General features: G+C 37.8%; 1 protein-coding gene across 9 annotated transcripts in view; it reads right to left on the bottom strand.

Annotated features, from left to right (window-relative positions):
* The window catches only part of ARHGAP22 (Rho GTPase activating protein 22), a 400,236-nt gene that overhangs the window by 64,234 nt on the left and 314,938 nt on the right, over positions 1-21,064 (bottom strand). For 7 of the 9 annotated variants that reach the window (XM_074296121.1, XM_074296122.1, XM_074296124.1 and 4 more), the window contains one exon: positions 9,818-9,994. In XM_074296121.1, coding sequence (XP_074152222.1) covers positions 9,818-9,994 — 177 coding nt within the window. The remainder of the gene's footprint in view (positions 1-9,817; positions 9,995-21,064) is intronic. The other 2 variants (XM_074296123.1, XM_074296128.1) reach the window with 1 other exon arrangement.

Raw genomic sequence — 21,064 nt, 5'->3', positions numbered from 1 at the left:
ATAAATAGACATGGGGGGTAGGTAGATGAAAGGGGATGAAGGAGGGAGAAACAGACAAAGGTGACAAAGAAACAGATACAGAGAGACAGAGACAGAGACAGAAACAGAGACAGAGAGAGAGAGAGACAGACAGAAACAAAAGAGAGAGAGAGGTTTCAGAATCCAGCAAGTGACTAGGAAAGAACACTATTCCAATTCTGGAGTCAGAAAACCTGAATCTGAGTTCTGAGTCTTACACTAACTTGTAAGACTTTTGGCTCTAGGAAAGGCTAGTCACCCCTTTAAGGTAGTTTCTTCATATATAAAAAGAAGGAAAAAGAAGCCCTTCCCCCTTTCTCTCTCCCCCCAGTGTTATTTGTGATGCAAATTCTTTAATGAGCCATTTAAATGTGAGATTTTTGGTCCAGGGCAGGATCCCAGCTGTTAAGAAGTTGTGATTTCCAGGTAACATGGGGCAAATCAGTGTAAAGGGAGGAAAATTGAACCAGATGGCCTCTGAGATGAAATTCTAGCTCTAGCTCTCTAAGATCAAAAAGTTTGTTTTTGATTTAGAGATCTATGAGTCTTTATTCCCTCCCAAAGAAATTACGTGGAATGTATTTACTTTTTCAATAAAAAATTATTTTGTCTTGAGACATGGATAATTTCTCACCTCTTTCAATATCTAGAAGTTCTCAGAGGATAGTAAAAGCAAGATTTGGGGACCACCTCACCGGTTTCTGAGTGACTAATATGATACTTAATATAGACACATGTTTAAGAGTAAGGAAGAAATAGTAGAAGGGTGACAGATCTCAAGAAGCCAATCCTGTCCCTCAAGACTTTGAGGTTAACCAAGTAGATAAAATTACAGCTTCAGCCTCAAGCCTATCCCCAGTTATATTTCATCAAGGTCTATACTTCTTAGCTACAGGTGGATCATAGGAGCAAAGGTTTAGAGATGGAAGGGAACTCGAAGGCTAAATCATCTCATTTCCCTCCATGGTTAATGCATCTCCTCCTCCCTAAATTACTTCATCTTTATTTTGTATTAACTTCTCTGTGCATTCACTGTTAAGCTTCAGGAGGACTAGAATTCTTGGTGAGTTTTGTTTTGTTTTGCCTGTCTTTGTATCCCTAGGACTAGCATAGTTTCTAACACAAAATAGGCATTCAACAAATGCTTGTCAAATTGAATTGAATTATATTGAGTAAAACTTGGGTCCCAAGGCTGGTCAGTGTTGGAGTAGAGGTTCAAACCTGGCTTTCTGGAATTGCACATCAGTATCCTTTCCCCTGAACTCTACCATCACTTTGGGACAAACTCACAGAAGGATGCAGGGCCATTTTTTGATAGGAATGATTGGTTGCAGAGAGAAATAACCTACCAGCAGCTGTGCCACAAAGCAGGCCTCATACTCCTAGCTGCATGGTATGTCTATTATTAGCCCAGAGCTTAATTTGGACAAGATCTCAGATATACAACCTTCTCCTGACTCCCTGCCCCTTTCTCACTTTTTTTCCTTTTAAAAGAAAAATGTTATATGTTTTTCATGGGGGCAGAAATCTGGGTCTTTGACATTGAGAGCCAGAGAAATCTGTCCTGGTGCCTGAAAAAACAAGTCCTGATTAAAAGTGAAGCCCCTTTGCCTCTTTGCAATAAATGGGAGCAGGTAAACTTTGAAGATATTGAATTGACATCTCTCTAGAATTAAAGACAGTCCATCTCCATCCAGTCTCTCAGATTCTGGCCTTTTTGCTAATCTTCTACCCCTTCCCTCTGGATTAGACATGAACTTAGAAACCAACAGGTCCCATTGATTTCTAGCCCCAGTGATCTGAGCCAGATATAGAACAAATGTAAGACAGGAATGAAAAGCCGGGACGTTATTTAATATGACTGCTGCTGTCACAGTGGAGGGGAATTTAAGCCATGCAGCAAGACTGCTGAAATAGCCATTCCTTCCTCTGTGAGAGGAGGAAATGTTAGTGGACAGTCAATGAATAGGGTCTTAACACCACTGGTTGAACAGTTGAGTTTCCTTAAAGTCCCAGCCTATAAAACTATATCTCTTTTTCTTTTGAAAATGTCCTTCTTACCTATTATCCTCCATCTACTTCCTCTAGTTCCTTCAAGAACAGCCTCCTCATATTCAAAATGGTTATTGTGGAAGCTGTAAATACACACACTCACACACACACACACACACACACACACACACTCACACACTCACATGGGAAGCATTCAGAGAATGCAACATTGCAAATGGTACATTTAAAACAACAAATCTTTCAAGTGAATGCACAGGAATCTGGGAAGTCAAGGTCCATGTGATGATTTTAAACTTAGAACAGAGACTGAACCAGACACAAGGATTTTGCCTCTGAAAGATTGGGGATCCCTTCCCTCCCCTCTAATTATAGAAAGGAAAAATCCCTAGGAGAATCAGACTAACTCACTCCAAAGTAACCAGAGCTCAGCTCACACCAATATCAATCTGAACCTTTACCTTGAACTCAGAGTGCTTGTCTCTATTGTGTAAGAGTTTTGTAAAGGTAAGGGGCCATGCATAGTTCTACTGAGTCTGGTAGCTCAAGGTTCAGGATTTCAGATACAAGGAACTTGCTTTATTAGCTTTCCCTTAAGCCAAAAGCCAAAGACACACGGGGGGAGACAGAGGTCTGATTTCAGGCAAACAGCTGCTCTCTCTTGCCAGGGTTTGGGTGTAGGCTGGGGTCAATCCACAAGTCTTCCCAAATTCAGTAGAACTATGAAAAACAAGGCAGAAAGAGGATAGCCTGTTCCCCAATTCTACCCTACTGCCTTTTGAGGTGAAAAAGTGGATCTAAGATTTGGAGATTTTTTGGTATTTTGGGGGGAAAGGGAGGAAGGGGAGATTTCTTGCCTACAATTGCACCAGGATCCTGAGCCAGATTCTTTATTTTCAAATTCAATTAGTCCTCTCTCCACAGAGAATCAGCAAGACCTGAGAGCTAACCCTGATTCTGGTATTAGCAACTGACTATTAATAAGTAATCATTTCATCTGACTGAGCTTCAGTTTTCTACTTTGTAAAATGTGAGGGGTGAGACTAGATGAACTCTAAGGTCGTTTCCAGCTCTGAATCTATGATTCTATAAATACTTCCCAAAGCTTCTGTAGATGGGATTTTTGTATATAAAATTACAGATCTTTTAGAGTCAGGGATATCAAATTCAAGTAGAAATAGATCCCTGCAGTCTACAGATTAATTTAGAAAACCAAAAATCAACATTATCTATATTGAATTGTATTTTTAGGTATTTTTCTCAAACTTTCCCCAATTACATTAGAATCAGATGGGCCTTCTCTGAGAATTTAATATTCCTCCAGCAGAATCACCTACAGGTCAAGTAGTGTAAAATTCACCACTTTGGGTAAAAATCTATTCTAAGCAAAACAAAAACAAAAAGTCCCTTCTCTGAAGGAGTTTAGATTTTTTAGGGGGAGATAATAAGTATACATTTAACCATATACAAAAGTATACTGGTGTATGTGTTTGTATGTATAGCGTACGTTCTGACAATTTTTTCTACCTTGGAAGTCTTTTTGGTACTATTTTTGTCATTCATTCATTCATTGCTATACTGACATAATAAAATCATATTTATTTAATAAATTTTCATTCCAATTTTCTGAAAAGGACTTTTGAATTGTAGCAAAAAAAAAAAAAAAAAAAAAAACCGCTGCTAGTGAAATTAAAATTTTCAATTCACAGAATCCAGGAGAGCCCATGGGGTACCATTTGAATTCCAAACAGATATTCCTCCAGATAGTAATGAAAATCTGCATTTAAATCACTAATTGAAGGCTGCCTCCTTGGGATTTTCACCTACCCAGGGAGTCCAAGTAGGCTTCTAATTGCTGATGGAGCTGATTTCTCAGACTGAGGTCTATGGGAGGAGCATGAGGGATAAGGGTTCATTTCACATCCTAGGTCTCAGTTATGAAAGGTGGGACTTGGGACAAGAGGCTCCACTTTTGTGAGCCTCAGTTTCCTCATCAGTAAAATCTGGGGCTGAGGCTCGTTGACCTAGGTTCCTTATGGTCTCAGGCCATTCTCCCTTTTATGGAGCCATTTCTGTGCCCCCTTTGCTCCACCTGGTTCTTATGTGTCTCCATGCCATTGAAACACTTCATGTGAAGCAACTGAAAACAAACTCTTTGAAGAGGAGAGGAATTGCCCCTCAAAATAACTACCGTTGTGCTTTCCAGCTATTATTGCATTTCCTCCGCGTCACAAAAATTAACCCAGTGGGATTATGAATTAAATAATGTTTCAGCTAGTTTCACTGTAATTCATAGAAATGAAGACTATCACAATGACAAAGGACCTCAAAGACCTTTCTGTCCACTTCTCTTTTCATTATTTGATAGATTAGGGAATTGAGCCCCACAGAGGTGGCTAATTTGTCCAAAATCAAACTGATAGTCATAGTTCATAAGTTGAAAAACCAAAGTTTTGCTCTTGACCTTGGCACTGATGAATTATTTTGTGTCTCTTGGTAGGGAAAATAATAAATTTGGGGCAGTTCTTCCTGACTTTAAGAAAAGAAAATTTACAGTTAAGAATACCATCAAAAATATAATCATTTGTTTGACCATGTGTCCCAATCTTTTATTTTGAGAACAATAGCAATCTCTGGGTCTGTTTGCTCTCACAATTCAATTATGTTCAGTAATCATTTATTAAATAGTTATTATGCCCAAAGCACTGTGGTCATCTGGGGCTGAGATGAGATACAGTCTCTGTCATCAATTGGCATATAACCTAAGGGAAGGTTATAGAAAGATACGGTACACTTATGGTCAATGTACACAATTACTTATAATATTTGTCAGAAGGTGAGAACAACAGTGTGTGTGTGTGTGTGTGTGTGTGTGTGTGTGTGTGTACGTGTGTGTGAGACTGAGAGTTGCAAGGATGGCACCTAACTTGGCAGAAAGAGAAGGATTTCATCTGATGAAAAAAGGCTCAGAATCTCTTTTAGGCACAGGGGATGGCCCTAATAAAGGTAGGTACAGATAGGAGATTATCATGACAACAATAGGGAATAGTAACTTGTCAGTTTGGTTGAAAAGCAGACTATGTAAAAGGAGACAGACTGGAAAGGTAAACTGGAGCTAGATAGAGCCTTGAATGCCAGGATAACAAATTTATACTTGATCTTCCAGCAATGAAAAGCTACTCAAGATTCTTTGATTAATAGAATGATGATAAGAATGATTAAAAAATAAACTGAATCAAGCATATTCTATATATTTATGGAATCAGACTTTTTAGGCATTGAAGGTTATTTTGACTCAGTAACTCCATTGTTGTCAATCAGAGTTGGGGGAGGTTCTTTTGAGGAATACAATAATGAGAGAGGTATTACCTAGTGTTTCTTACCTGCAGTTAGATAAGAGCTGAGATGCAATGGCTCATCCCCTTTATCAGAACTATCTTTATCTCATTATGAAATGTATTAATAAAAGTTGCCTCCATCTTGAATCCCTTGCTAATCTCTAGGGTTCATCCTGTCAGAGTGCTGCTACCTTAATGTATTCTTTCATAAATTCCTTTTAATCCTCTTAGCTGAATTTTGCCTCTTCAGTTTCTAGTTTCTTGGCACACTATATCTCAAAAAGATCCATAACTCTCTTTTATTTACTAAGGAGCTATGGAGATTTGGCTCTTTGAGGGTTAATTTACTAATAACCCAACAACCAGGTTATTTAACACATGACCCCAAGTAGGTTTCCCCTTCAATAATCTGAGGTGACCATATACTTTGAACAAATTAACTAGGGAAACTGCTAGTCCTTTTGATTTATGTCATATAAATAAATATAGATGTGATATAATTTGAGGCACCCATGCTGATTTGACTCTATAAAAGCAAGTTAAAATTAACCTGCCCGAGCATATATACTGATCTACAACTTTTTTGATTTATGCTTTTTCTTTGGTACCTCAAAAAAGGAGGAAATTAATACAATTGGTAAGGTTTCCTTCTTTATTTCTATATTTCAACTTCATGTAACTGTATAAATATTCTTTATGGCTAAGAGTCTACTTAAACCAAAGAAGGATTAGATAATTAATTAGATTGAGATAAAAGCCAATCAATTCAATCCTTATTGCAAAACTAAAACCAACCAGAAGCTAATTCACTAGAATTGGTAGGTTTTCCCAGGTTCTAGAACAGCTTTGAACAATCTTAGCCTCTGGAGGCTTTAGCTGCTCTTACTAAACATGATTTTAGTATTTAGTGATTTAATATTTAGAATTTTGGCATTGGATTGAAGTGGTTGTTGAGAAAAAGCTCACATGAAAATTCATGCTTTTTAAAATTAATAAAGATTTATATTTCTAGAGAAAATATATGTAATTGTGTGGGAAACCCTATTAATCACTACTAAGGGACTAGATGACCATTGGGTGTATATCCAAATTGCAGGCTGAGTACCTGGGGAATTAGAAGCTTTATATGACATAATCTTGCAAAAATTTTAAAGTAACATTATGGCTACAATTCTCCAGCCCCAAATCAGCTTGATTTGGACTGTACAATTTTTTTGCTCTTTGGATAGAGGAAGAAGATGAATTTAGCTTCATTCTCAGATTTCAGATTCCAAAGGTCTAAAGAGACTCAGAGAGAAGAAGGGATGGCAAAGGACCAGAATGGATCATCCCCTTTTAATCATTTCCTTCTCAAGAAAAAAGCCTTGCAATGCCTCTCCAAGCTCAGAGAAATACATAATAAAGAGGAAACCAGAGGTACATGGTATTGAAAGTTTATTAGTCCAACCCCCTCATTCTAGAGATGAGGAAACTTGCCCAGAGTATGACAGAGGCTACAAGATTGGCCTTGATAGTACTTGATGAAAGTGCTTTTTCAATCGCATGTCAAAGTCACAGATGCTGGAAGAGTTTATATGTGGAAGGCAAGATCAATGAGATCCATAAATATTCCCTTCTTTAGCCTCAGAGAGCTGTATGATCTGGGAACAGAACATAGGGCCTATTTTCTTAGCAGGGGATGTATGTGTGTGTGGATATTTTCTTCCCTTTTCAGTGTGTTTCCCATAATCATTTGACAACAGTGAACTTGAAGAATCAGAGAAAATATTTACTCCCCAGGTCATTTTTATTCCCCAAAAATTCTGTCCCTGGGCAGAAACCAAAGATTTTATATATATTAAGGTCCTTAGTTCTCAAAGAGGACATCATCAGGGAGATGATCCCTATAAGAGAATTGGATTTAAGAGTCACCAGCCTTACTTTCTCCTCCAGAGCCATCAGGGTACAGAGGCAAAATACAGATATGGACACCTGGAGATGGCCCAGGATGCAATGGGAGTTGGACTTTTTAAGCTAAAGTATTTAACAGGTCTCAGTTTGACTGAGGCAATATTCATTCAGTGATTGAGTCTGGTAAAAAAGAAATGAAGCAAAACATGGCCTCAAAAATAAACTGATTTATATAGGTAGAGGGAACTCTCAGTCTAAACAACAAATATTCATTAAGTATCTACTATGTGCCAAGTGCTGTGTGAAACACTCTTTTTACAAAGAAAAGTCAACAAATAAACAAAAAAGTCCCTTCTCTCAAGGAGAATCCAAGGGAGAGACAAACTCCCAGATGAATAAACTCTAAGACAGAACGACACCTTCTAGTCTTACAGAGGTTAAATGATCTAGTCTCTGTCACAGCATGAGTATTTGTCCAAGTCACACTTCTTGACCAGTTCTCTGGCTGTCCCCTAAATCACTCAACTTCTCTGCTTTGTCCTTAAAGTGGTTTGTAACTTTTTTTTTTTTGGTTCTTCAATCCTCCCTTTCCTCTCCCTGCTCTTTTCCTATTTCTGAGTACTAATTACCTGTAGGTGATAATTAGAGAGACTTTGGAGATGGGTTGGGTGCCCACTTTGGAGCACTTGGGTGGGAAAGACTCCCTGCCAAAAGGTTGTTACCATCAAAGGAAAACATGGGAACTTTTCTGTTGCTTTTTAAAAAGGGAGAGTTCTCTCTAAGTGAAGAAAAAGAATCTTGGAACACAAGGATTTCTTCTCATGAGGCAGCCTATAAAATGACTGAAGAATAGGTCATTCCATGACAGACAGGGAATCTGATGCACTTTTTTCAAAAGGGATACTTAAAGCCTCCAAACTCCCCATCTGGCACTTTGACCATCAGAAATAATCCTTCCTTTTGAGCCCTCTGCAGCAGAAAACCCATTTTCTTTGGCCCTCAGTTATTCCTGCTCGCAGGCTGAATGAATTCTTAGTTAATTTTCTTAACTCTTAGTGCTTAAAAGTCTGGTACCTTTTGTTAACTGCATCTCTCTCATGCATCACCTACACCAAGGGCAAATAACACTGGACATTTCTTTATCTTAAGAATTAGACCAAACTAAACACATGGATTTTTTGCACATTAGAAGAATCCTGAATTTCCAAAGTATGGAGCAGCCTCCATTTTTAGGAATTAAGATCCTTTGCAGTCTAGTCAAATAGTAGTTTTGAGTGTCATTTTTCATTTTGTATTCTCACCTGCCTAGCACAATGTTCACCACTTAGTAGGATCTTAATCAGTGCTTATGAATGAATAGGCACAGAGAAGGTACAAACTGCTAGGGAGGCAACGCATTGTAGAGGAATAAGTGTTGGCTTGGAGTCAGAGTGGATCTAATTTTCATACTAAACTCAATAATTATCAGTTTTCTTATTTATAAAATGGACAGATTGTCCTAGATTACTCCTAGAGAACCTTCTAATTCAGAATCTATGACTCTGTGATTCCTATAGAGACAGGAATAAGGGAACAAACATTTATTAAGCACCAACTTTGTCCCAGAAATATTATTTCATTGGATCATCACAATAACCTTGGGAAATAAGTGCTATTATTATCCCTATTTTATAGTAGAAACAACTGAGGCAGACAGAGTTTGAGTGGCTTGCCCAGGGTCCCATGGATAGGATAGTCAGTGTCTGAGGCTGGCTTTGAATTTTGCAGAATTGCATATCATATATACGATATAGTGGCTATATCCATGTTCTTAAATTTGCATAGAATAAAGACTGAGACCACTTCCATTTCAAACAGAATAGGAGAGTAGTGTAAACCTAGTGTTCCCATGCCCAGGAAGTAACCTCAAAGCCTGGAGACCCTGGAGTAACACGGGGAACAGGATCCATGTTTTTGGAATTTTCTGGTCATCTGCTTTATTTCTTTTCCTCATGTGTTACTCAAATGATTATTTCTCCATCTCCTCTGAATGATCATCTCCCATTAAGGGGCTTTGGCTGCTGTTTTCCACAACAAAGCTTCAGCTGCAGAGCAAGGAGCTTAGCTTTTACAGGTGGGGGATGGAGGATAGGACAGAGCTGAACATCTGTCCCATCTGGCAGGAGTGAAAGGTTGAAAGGGGTCATGTGCAGGATGAATAGCCCGACCCAGAACCCATGTGTGTGTATACACAGAAGGAGTCACTGTCAACACACAACCACACACCCACTGTCTATACACAAACATTCCTAAATACTGGCAGACAAGTACCCAAACAGACTCAGACACCCACCCAAGTTACATGAGCAGTTACCAGAGAACAGAATCTCTTTGAAAAGCTGTTTTGTTTCCTGTTGCGGGTTTCCTCCAGTATTTTTTGTCAATTCTATGATCTTTCTGATATTTTATCCCTTCTTTCCAGAAACCTGCAGACCAACCTGGCTATGAATGACTGCTTTAGAAATACACATGGGGGACTCAGGAACAAGATGCATATCCGAATAGGGGAGGAAGAGGTTTACCTTGAGGCAACAGTTTTAATTTAGGAGCATGGGAGCTATTTGTAATACCTCCACCAAATGGAGCCCATATCACCCGGCGGATGGCTTTCACCCAATCTTCCATGTCGTTCTGGGAGTTAGCCATAAGAAGGAAAGCTTCATGATTGACAGGCATCTTCTCCCGGTCCCCTGCACCACCTGGAAGACACAAAAAGCACATCTGTTACTACCTTATTACTTCCTAGATATTTAAAAAAATTCTAAGTTTAAGAGATTATGAACTTGACAGATACTGCTAGATTGCCACATGGTTAGAGAACTGTTTCAAACATTCACAGGGTGATCCTGAGCAGGTTGCTTGTCTTCTGTCTCAGTTTACTCATCTATCCAATGGGAACATTAATAGTCCCTACTTCTTAGGATTATTGTAGTAAGGTTCAAATGAAATAATATTTGTAAAATACTTTGCAGTCCTTAAAATGCTATATAAATGTTAGATATTTATAGTTAGGAGCAAACATGATCTAGGATAGGATGACAGATCATAAGGTAGTAGAGAGCTGGAAAGGTTCTCCAAAGTCAACAAGTTGGAGCTCTGTATGTTATAGATAGGGAAACTGAGAACTAGGGAAGCTGTTACTCAAGCTGGATGCTATGTCTGGTAGCAATAGATGGCTATGAGAACTGGACTCTAAGGAAAGGGGAGCACCAAAGAAATGATGCTTTTGAATTATGGTGCTGATGAAGACTTTGAGGATCCATTGGATAGTGAGGAGATCAAATCAGTCAATACTTAAAGAAATTAATTCAAGCTATTCACTGGATGGTCAAATACTGAAGCTGAAGCTAAAATACATCAACCATGTGAAGAGACCAGACCTATTGGAAAAGACCCTGATATTGGGAAAATTGAAGGCAAAAGAAAAAGGGCATAGCAGAAAATGCAATGGATAGATCCTGTCATGGAAGCAATGAACATGAATGTGGACAGACAATAGAGGGTACAGGGATCTAGTGAGTCAGGAAGACTCGGACATGACAATGACTGAGCAACAACAACCACAACTACAATCACAAAACCTATCAGCTTTTCAGGTTAGCTGAATAACCATATTCTGAAAGGTCATTTGCAATATATATTCTTAGCATTCAGAATGATTTTTTTCAAGCTATATATATATATAGAATTTTATAATAAAATATACATTATGATAATATATTTCAAGATAAACATATATAATATATGACAAATCTGGACAGCATACTAGAGGCATGTATAAATATATAATACAATAATTCTATACACATAAACAAAACATATTACCACACATGTGCTTATTGTCATACACACTGATCATGTATGCACATACATTTATATGTTTGTATGTATACTTTATACACATGTGTCTACATGTTTGTATATATGAACATGCATGGAAATGTCTTGTGAAATAAAGATAAATATGAAGCACTTTCATTAACAGAATGAATTTAGATGTCTTAGTTCAAATCTGGACTTATTGAGTAGAAACCTTAAAAGAAAGTGAAGTCACTTCTGATTCCTCATGGAAATGGGCAGAAAAGATTTCCCTTTTCAGAACAACAATACTTTAGTCATCAGATTAAGATAAGTTAGGCATCCAGCAATCTTAAACATCTAGAACAGAACGAATTCTACAAGTAAAAAAAGCCAATAAAGCAAAAATCTTGACATCTCTGAAAGTGAACCGGTCAAAGAAATTGAATTGTTGACTATTAAAAGGGATAGAGTGTGACTACTTGTAAGGAAAGTTCAGCTTTGACTAGTCTGAGACATAAATGTAACCTTCCCCTACTGAAAACTCCTCAGTGGTTCTGCATTATCTCTAAGTGGAAAATGCAAGCTCTTCAGGATAGTATTTGGTCCCACTTCCCTTTCCAGCTTATTTCAGATTATTCTTCACATACCATATCTAATCATCAAACTGGATTGCCTGTTGTTCGGTGAACTCAATGCTTGGTCTCCCATGCATTTCTACTCTTGGACTCCGCCTCTCTAAATGTTCACTTTCTTTCAGGGCTAAACTTTAAGGTCAGGTCCATTGTGAAGTCTGCCTTCAACCCCCTATTTGTTAAGTCTTTTCTCCCTCCTCAAATTATTTTGTATTCATTTCTATGATTTAGCCATATCCAGCTAGTGGAATATAAGCTTTTTGAGGTCTGGAACTGGTTTTTGCCTGTTTTATATTTAGCACCAAGTGACCTCTAATAAGTTTGTCAAGTGCATCTCATCAAAATAGCTACGTGGTACAGTAGTTAGAGCACCAAACCTGGAATTAAGGAGACTCATTTTCCCTAATTCAGTTCAACCTCAGACACTTGCTAGTTATGTGGTCCTGGGCAAGTCATTTAACCCTATTTTTCTCAGTCTCTTCATTTATAAAATGATCTGGAGAAGGAAATGCCAAAACATTCCAGTATTTTTGCCAAGAAAAACCCAAATGGGGTCATAAAGAATCATACAGAACTGAACAACAACAAAAATTGAATCAAGGGGAAATGATGCTCCTGTCTTCCTAGAATGCAAATAGCTGTGTGTGTCATGTACTATTAACTCCTTAACAAGATGTGCCGGATGCTCCCTGCCAATTATGATTACTTTGATGTGGCCTTAATTTGTGTAATTTGGGACACTATGGGTAAGAACAATCTCTCATTGGTAGAGAGAAGTATTCACATTGCTGGAGCATATTTATAGTTACCATGGGGATGAATCTGTTCAGACTAGGCTGCTTTCCCAGTTGTGGGCAGTGATACCCAGGGCACAGAGCACTTAACATAAAATACCCTACACAGTGACATTATGACCACGGACATTTCTTCCTTTTAAAAATAATTTAAAACTTTAAACTTTAAATAATAATAATAGCTTTTTGTTTTTCAAAACACATGCAAGGATAGTTTCAACATACACTCTTGCAAAATCTTGTGTTCCAAATGTTTTTCCCTCCCTTCCTACTTCCCCCTTCCCCTAGATGCAAGTAATCCAATATAGGTTAAACATGTATAATTCTTCCAAATGTATTTTCACATTTATCATGCTGTACAAGAAAAATCAAATAAAAATGGGGAAAAGTGAGAAAGAAAAAAATAAGCAAGCAAACAATAAGACCAACAAAAAAGGGAAAATACTATGTTGTGATTCATATTCAGTCCTTATAAAACTGTCTGGGTACAGATGGTCTCCATCACAGATCTATTGGAGTAACCATTGTCATTTCAATCATAAATATGTGTTAGGATTACTAAGTGAGAACTGAGGTTGTCTGGATAGTTACAAGGTGAGAACTCAGGTTGACTTGATAAAAAGGAGAAGATATGCACCTTTAGATTTGAATAAAATTAAGGATTTGAAAAAAGGTTGTACCCTTTATGGGGCTACATCAGCTTATGTTAAAATGTTACTAGATGGTTTGTCTTATGAAGTCCTAACCCCGAATGATTGGAAATCCATAGCAAGGATATGCCTGAACCTGGAGAAAATTTATTATGCTTTCAGATTTCATGAATTATGTAAAATTCAAGTCAGATGCAATTTGGAAATAGGAGTTAACACACAATTCACTTTTGAGCACTTGGCTGGTGAAGGTCGGTATGGAGAGAATTCAGAACAGACTGATTATACCATGACAATATATGAACAAATTGCTAAGGCTGCAATAAAAGCTTGGGGTGTCCTCCCTGGACAGAAAGATCACGGAGAGGCTTTCACTAAAATACAGCAAGGTCCCAATGAACCTTTTGCAGATTTTGTGGGACGTTTGCAAACTGCTGTCAAAAGAACTATTGGAGAAAATGCAGCTACAGAAATAATGACCAGACATCTGGCTAAGGAAAATGCCAACGAGATTTGCAAAAGAATTATATGGGGATTAGACAAAGATGCTCCTTTAGAGGAGATCATAAGACGCTGTGCTACAGTGGGAACAAATGCTTTTTACACCCGGACAATGATGAATGTGGAAAGGCAGGGTCCCTCCTGGCAAGGGACTTCTAGAGAAACTCGGCGATGTTTTCAATGTGGAAAAATTGGGCATCTAAGAGCTCAGTGTAGGTATGGAGATACAGTGAGAAGACAGGGTGAGAGAAGACCTAAAACCCCATGTCCAAAATGCAACAGAGGACTCCATTGGGCATCAGAGTGTAAACTAATTCAGGGAAATAGGATGAGGGGCCCAGATCCAGGGCCCCAGGCAAAAAAGACTTGGGGCATGATGGCAGCTGATGTTACACCCAAAGAACTTTTAGAAGGCCAGGACTCTGATTTAATCAATCAGCAGAAAAGTAATCACATGGCAGAAAGGGATTACCTGATAAGTGAGCCAAAAGGCAATCAGATTGCAAAAATGGATTACACTTGGGGAGAATACAGGCCTTTTAAACCAACATGGCTGTGTCCAGTGCAAACAATTCCAATGTAATTGCCAGATGATGAGAAGAGATTTAGAAAGTCGTAAATAGAAGGTAATTAGATAGGTTAACTGCCTGGGAGAGAGGGTTTGCTTGTATTTCTTCAGCTGGAGAAGGAATCAGATGGGTGCCAACAAGTCATATTCGCCTTGTCCATCAGAGAGAGACAGAAAAAGAGAAAGACCTCAAAATAAAGGAGAAGATCTAAGAAACATCTGACACTGAAAGAGCATGGATAATAAGAAGACTGTTAAAGAACTTTAAAAACCAGCAGGAATCATTGGACTTCCTCACACAAGATGAGACTAATGGACAATGGACTTATGGACATTTATAAATTTTCAATTTATGATTATGTTATATACTTCTAGCATGTGTTATGTTACTATGTTACTATGTGCTTATGTAATTTATGTAATTATCTGTAATACTTCCCATATTGATGGATTTATGTTTCAAGGTCATTTATGTAATTATCTGTAATACTTCCCATATTGATGGATTTATGTTTCAAGGTCATGACTGTCCTATGTTCTAAATCAAAAGAAAGGGGGAGATGTTAGGATTACTAAGTGAGAACTGAGGTTGTCTGGATAGTTACAAGGTGAGAACTCAGGTTGACTTGATAAGAGGGGGCAAGCTCATTGGCTGAGGTGGTTCTTCCCAGAAGCCCTTGCATTATCCCACGCCCATTCTCTGGGAGAATAAAAGAGAGGACAGCACTGGGCGCAGAGCAGATCGGCCTGGAGAAGGATAAGAGCTGGAGGAGATTCAGAGCCAGGATTCAAGAAGAAGACTCTCTGCATTACATCAGGCTTGACGGGGCTCTCTGCAGGAAGGGAAGTCACTTCTTTGGACAAGAGTTAACAGCAACTGCCTGGAGACAACGGTTCACTACAGGAAGAAGAATCTGTCTGAGAGATTTGAGTAGACACAGCAGATCTCTTCCCAGAGAGTGATCCGGCAGCTTCTAGAGTCGACAGCTCGCAACAAATATGTTAATTTCAGCACTAGCTGTCAGTCATTTAAAAAGAGAAATAGTCACAATTTAAGGGCAGTTTAAAAAAATACAGGGAGTGTTTCAAAACAATTAAGCACTTTACAGGATCATAGAATCATAGATATAGAACTGGAAGAGATCTCAAGTTTTGGGTCTACTTCCTCATTTTACAAATGAACAAACTGTGACTCTAGAATAGTTAAGGTTTTTTTTGTTTTGTTTTGTTTTGTTTTGTTTTTTGCCAAAAATATTATTGTTCTATTAAAAAAAATCAGCAGGATAATTTTAGAAAGACTTGGAGAGACTGACATGAACTAATGCTGAGTGAATTGAGCAGAACCAGATCATTATACACGGCAACAAGATTATATGATGATGAACTCCAATGGACGAGGCTTTCTTAAACCATGAGATGATTGAGGCCAGTTCCAATGATCTTGTGATGGAGAGAACCATCTATACGATGAGAGAGGTCTGTGGGAACTGAATGTGGATCACAACACTGCATTTCCACTCTTTCTCTTATTGTTTGCTTGTATTTGGTTGCCTTTCTCATTTTTTTCCTTTTTGATCTGATTTTTCTTGTGCAGCAAGATAACTGCATAAATATGTATACATATATTGGATTTAACATATTTTAACAAATTTAACATGTATTGGATTACTTGCTATCTAGGGGAGGGATTGGGGAGAAAGAGGGAAAATTTGGAACAGAAGATTTTGCAAGGATCAATGTTTAAAAAAATTACCCATGCATGTTTTGTCAATAAAAACTTTTAATTAAAAAAAGATAATTTTTTTTGTCAAATTCTTACAGATAATGTCACAATAATTTATTTTTATAGCAAGGAGAAGTTAGATCAATTCCGTTACCTAAAGGGTAGGTAAAAATGATCACAATAAAGCCTGGATGGTATGCTAATTAGCTTTGCCACAACATGAAAGATGTTTAATAAGTATCATAGGGCAAGGAGTATTGCACAAGTGCATATATTGAGTATATTGAATATATAACTACAGGACTTGAACCCCTTCTTGATCTCCAAATAACTTTCTATCCACAACTTCATGTTTATGGCACTTAAATATATAAGTAAATGATGGTGGGTTCTGTTGTCATTGGCAGAGGGTGAAAGTACCGTTTCCTTTTGCTGCTAATCAAGCACGATTGCTAAAAAAGTCCTGTCTTTGGACTTAGTGGGTAGAGGTGGACTCAAAGGCTTAGCTACACATAGCTTGACCTTGATCCTTCTAGTGCCCTCAGTTCTTTTCTCTTTAAAATGAAGATTTACCAGCTCAATTGTTGGCTTCAATCTGCTCCACTATAAGAAAGATTGAAAAAAATTTATCAAGTCCTGTCTTCCTCAGTTATTATTCATGTAAGATTATACACAATATTTTGAACTTCTATTTGCTTCCCCATTGACCTCTATTTCTTCTTAACTAGTATAGCATATTAAGCAGTAAAGTATATTAAGTTTTTTAAAGATGTACATTTGCTAGTGAAGGAAAGGACTCTAGCCCCTCGCCAGAGGCTAAATGTGATTGGAATTTACATGGAAAAGAATAGAACTAGTGGTATGTGGTGGTTTCCATGGAATTGTCTTAATATAAACAGAACTTGCACCTACTAAATCCCAGTTAATCTCTGTGAGTGAGTGAAGGCAACTCAAAGTGCCAGGCCAATGACTGGAAACCAAGGAAGTATTTGGCTTTACTGTTTAATTACTGTTTAACTCAACTGTAATTCCAGATTCCACACTGCTTTGCAAGGTGAAAGGGACCTCAAGGAGGAGAGTTAAAGAAGTAATTCTTCCTTCCATCAGTTATCCCCACCTCCACTTGTCTTGTTCTGGAAACAAGAAACACTAATGTGGAAGAGCTGGAGAAACTCAGTTCAATTCAACTTCCTATATATTAACAACCACCAGGCCCCATTCTTAAATTAGGGGCACAAAGGCAATAAGGAAGAGATCTCTGTCCTCCTGAAGTTCATATTGTGTTGGGAGTAATCTATTGTTTCAGAGATTTGTAAACAGATTAGAAGGGTAAGATCTATTAACTAGGAGGATGTATTCCAATAATTTGTGAGAAAATACTTCTTGGAAAAACTTCCAAATATTGTTGCCTCTGTGGAATTGAGGTTGTGAGTGTTCTTAAACCTTAGTGACAAAACCAGTGTTTGCTCTTTGAGTAGGTTATGGTAGTAAGAAGTTTTCTCCCTTTCTTATTGCACTGAGATTTGGGAAAAAACTTAGTGTCTTATGTGTAAGTGTAAGTATCTATCTATCTATCTGCATATATATATATATATATGATACTTACATATAGTATCATATATGTGATATATATCATATACATTTATGTTTATATATACATATATATTTATGTATACATACATATCATATCCATATATATGTGATCCACAAAACTGGACCAAGGAAAGGATAGACTGGGGAATGGATAATAATAGCTAGAACTTATATAAGGTTATTTAAGGTTTGCACAGCTCCTCACAAATAATATTTCACAATAACTCTGGAGGAAGGTGCTATTTTTAACCTCCATTTTATAAATGATAAAAACCCAGCAAACAGAGGTTAAATGGCAAGGTCACACAGCTAGGAAATATCTAAGGTCACATTTGAACTCAAGTTTCCTGACTCCAAATTCAATGCTCTATCCACTGAACCACCTAGCTGTCTGTCATTTAAAATAGGGACTGAATCCCCTCAGTTTTTTGCAATTCAAGTTCTGTCCCACCACTTTACATAAACTATTCCTTCCAAATTCACTAGTGACACTGTGTCCTCTTTTCAGTCCTCCTTCATCTTCATTTACCAGATTTTTGGTTCATCAAAATGGAGTGAATTGATGTCTTTAGCGTCACCCATTCTGTTTACAGGAATCCCTATGTCTGTCTGAATTTAGTATTTCTGACCTATACAAAGACTCAGATCACGAGATTGGATCACTAAGCTGAGATTGAAGAAAATAATGGTTCTATTCTCTCCTTGTTTATCAGTTCACCATGAGGCATTTTATCGTCCCTGTAATTCAGTTTACCAACATGTAAGAATTCAACAAGCACATTTCTCCACGTACAATACAGATTTAGGTTGATTATTTCCTGCCTAATTTTGTGATGACTGTATGGAATACTTGTACCTCTTTTGTAAATGAATTTCATGATACATTTAGGATAATAGAAAGAGAAGCAGATATTTGTAAAACACTATATATCTGTTGATTAATTGATTATTAATCACTGTGATAGAAATAAAAGTAATACTTTTCATTAAGTAACCTATAATAGGGTATACAATATATAAAGAGGTGCTGTGGGAAAGGGGGAGAGAAGAGGGCAACCAAGATAGGAAAAAGAGACCAGGTTAACTCAGGTTTGATGTGAGCATGGTTGAAGCTCTTCATTAAATGGCAACTTGGTCCAGGGACTCACCCATCAGAAGAGCAGGCTTCAGAGTGAAGGTATCTCAAAGATACCTGCTGGGGAGAACTGGAGAATTTCTGATATTTAATTGAGTCAGAAATGATGTTAGCATCTCTAGGGGCCCCTCACAGACTAAGGATTTACTATTCAAAAGAGCATGTCTCAGAGCAGACATAAGAGACCTTCTAGTTCAACTCTCATTTTATGGATTGGGAATGGTATATATTTATAATACTACAATTCTGCAAAAAGTTGGGATTGGACTGGCAGAAAGAAAACTCAATGCTTGGTGGCTAGCCTTCTCATAATGAGTTTTCCCCCACTTATCCAATAAATCACCTTTCAACAACCAAGGTCCACCCTACATGAGAGATGACATTCATTGCATGAAGTGCTGATGGACACATTTAGGTGGAAATGATTTCTACTATCTTGTGCTCCATTTAGCTAGCTGTCTGCCCAATTTTGAATTTTAGAGGACATACAAAGACTTCCATGAGATGGACCTGAAGGAAAGCAATGATCCTGGAACTCCCTCTGTCTCCGAGGTATCCTGCAGATTAAAACCATCTTTTTCACTTAAATCTCTGTGGAATAGTATATCCCTCTAGGACTGGTTTGAAATTGGGATTAGCTCCATCTCATTCTCTGGAAGGACAATATATTTAGAGCCATAAAGGACCTTCAAGGCCGTATTGTCCAACTTCTTCATTGTACAAATGAGACAATGAGAAAAGTTAGACAATTTGCCCAAAATCATACAAATGACTAAGATGTAAACTAGGGTCCTTGGATTCCAAATGAATTAGTCTTTCTACTGAAGCATACTGAAAAGCTCCTAAAAGCAAACATCTTTCCTTAACCATGCAGAGATAGCAGAAGATAATAGCCTGTAACTCAAATTTGCAGAGGGCGTGGATGGATGGTCACTTGCACAGTTGGAGGAAGTACCCACATGGATGAGCTCACATATCAATCCAAAGTAACTCAAATTGGTATCTGGAAGAGTGGTCCCCAACCACCATTACATTACATCTGCAATGGCCTGAAAATAACTTGGTAAAGGCAGTCTTTTATTATAGACAGGCAGTAGTGACTTGACAAATAGCCCAAACTAGCAATTTACAGCCAACAAGACAACACTGCTATTTATCTCCCTTGGACCTCTTTGAGGTTGGCTTAGAGACGGCTGAGAGATTTGTTGGATAGGGGTTATTTTATTGTTCCCAGAGAAGGAAGACAAATGAGGCTGAAGAATTTGCTTACATTTAACTCTGGCTAGACCAGAGGGGTCTTTTTCTTCTCTGGTGATCTTGAAATCAATCAATCAATCAATGGATGAGCATTTATTGGGCACCTACAATTGGCAAAGCAATTATAGAATACCAGACGCATCCAAGTGATGTGAAAATACATAGATTTAATTGCAAGAATATAAGTGTGTAAATATATGAAACCTGAATCTTAGCTTTCCTGTATCTCTCATCTAACAGAAGATACTTTCTCAGTTCCATCACATAATTGAACCTCAAACCTTGAGAGATTTTTATTGCAAACAGTGAAGGGAGGGTCCAAGGCATTTCACTACCATTCATTTATTCAACAAACATTTATGAAGCACTTGTTAATGATCAAGGCACCAGACTAAACACAAAGTTAAATAAGATGGTTTACACCCTTATCAGTTATACAATATAATTTTTGTGTGATGTCCTTTTGTGATTTCTTTTGTATAGAGAATTCTCTGGGTAGAAATTCTCTCCACCAATACTTATTTTCAATTCATCTTCAACTTAGCCTTGGAGAGCTGTCCAAGGCATTAAGAGGTTAAGTTATTTATCCATGCTCACAAAGCTAGTATTTATCAGGGTTAGGCTTGAAACTAGGTCTTCATGACTCCAAGCCAAGGTAGCCACTGACCCATGCTGTCCCTCTTACAATGGAGAAAGAATAAATATTTATGTACAGAGATAGATAAAATACACATTCAAATATGAAAAGCACATGCTATATAGGATAGGTGTTAAGTGCTTTGAGATCAGATGAAGGAAACATTATTTCCAGGAGGGAGATGCAAGGAAAAAGGAGGTGGTATTTGTGGGATTTGAAGGATATTGAAAGCCACTGAAAGTGAAAGAGGTGTGGAAATTCTAGGTATTGGGGATGTGGTATAGACAGAGGCAGGGAGCCAGGGCAGATATTGTGTTGGATATAATATAAGGACCAGCGAATGTAGCTTGACCATAGAAAAACAGACTCAGAGTTTTAGGTTTTCTTTAGTAGACTATGGGGGAGTGACTGAAAATTTCTGAGCCTAGGAGTCATATAGTCTGATTAATCAGGATGATTAAGCTGACAAGGGTGCAGT

This window comes from Sminthopsis crassicaudata, chromosome 2, assembly GCF_048593235.1.
Source record: "Sminthopsis crassicaudata isolate SCR6 chromosome 2, ASM4859323v1, whole genome shotgun sequence".
In the NCBI taxonomy this organism is placed as follows: domain Eukaryota; kingdom Metazoa; phylum Chordata; class Mammalia; order Dasyuromorphia; family Dasyuridae; genus Sminthopsis; species Sminthopsis crassicaudata.
Note: the sequence above shows the minus strand (reverse complement) of the source record. Positions and strands in the feature narration are given on the sequence as shown.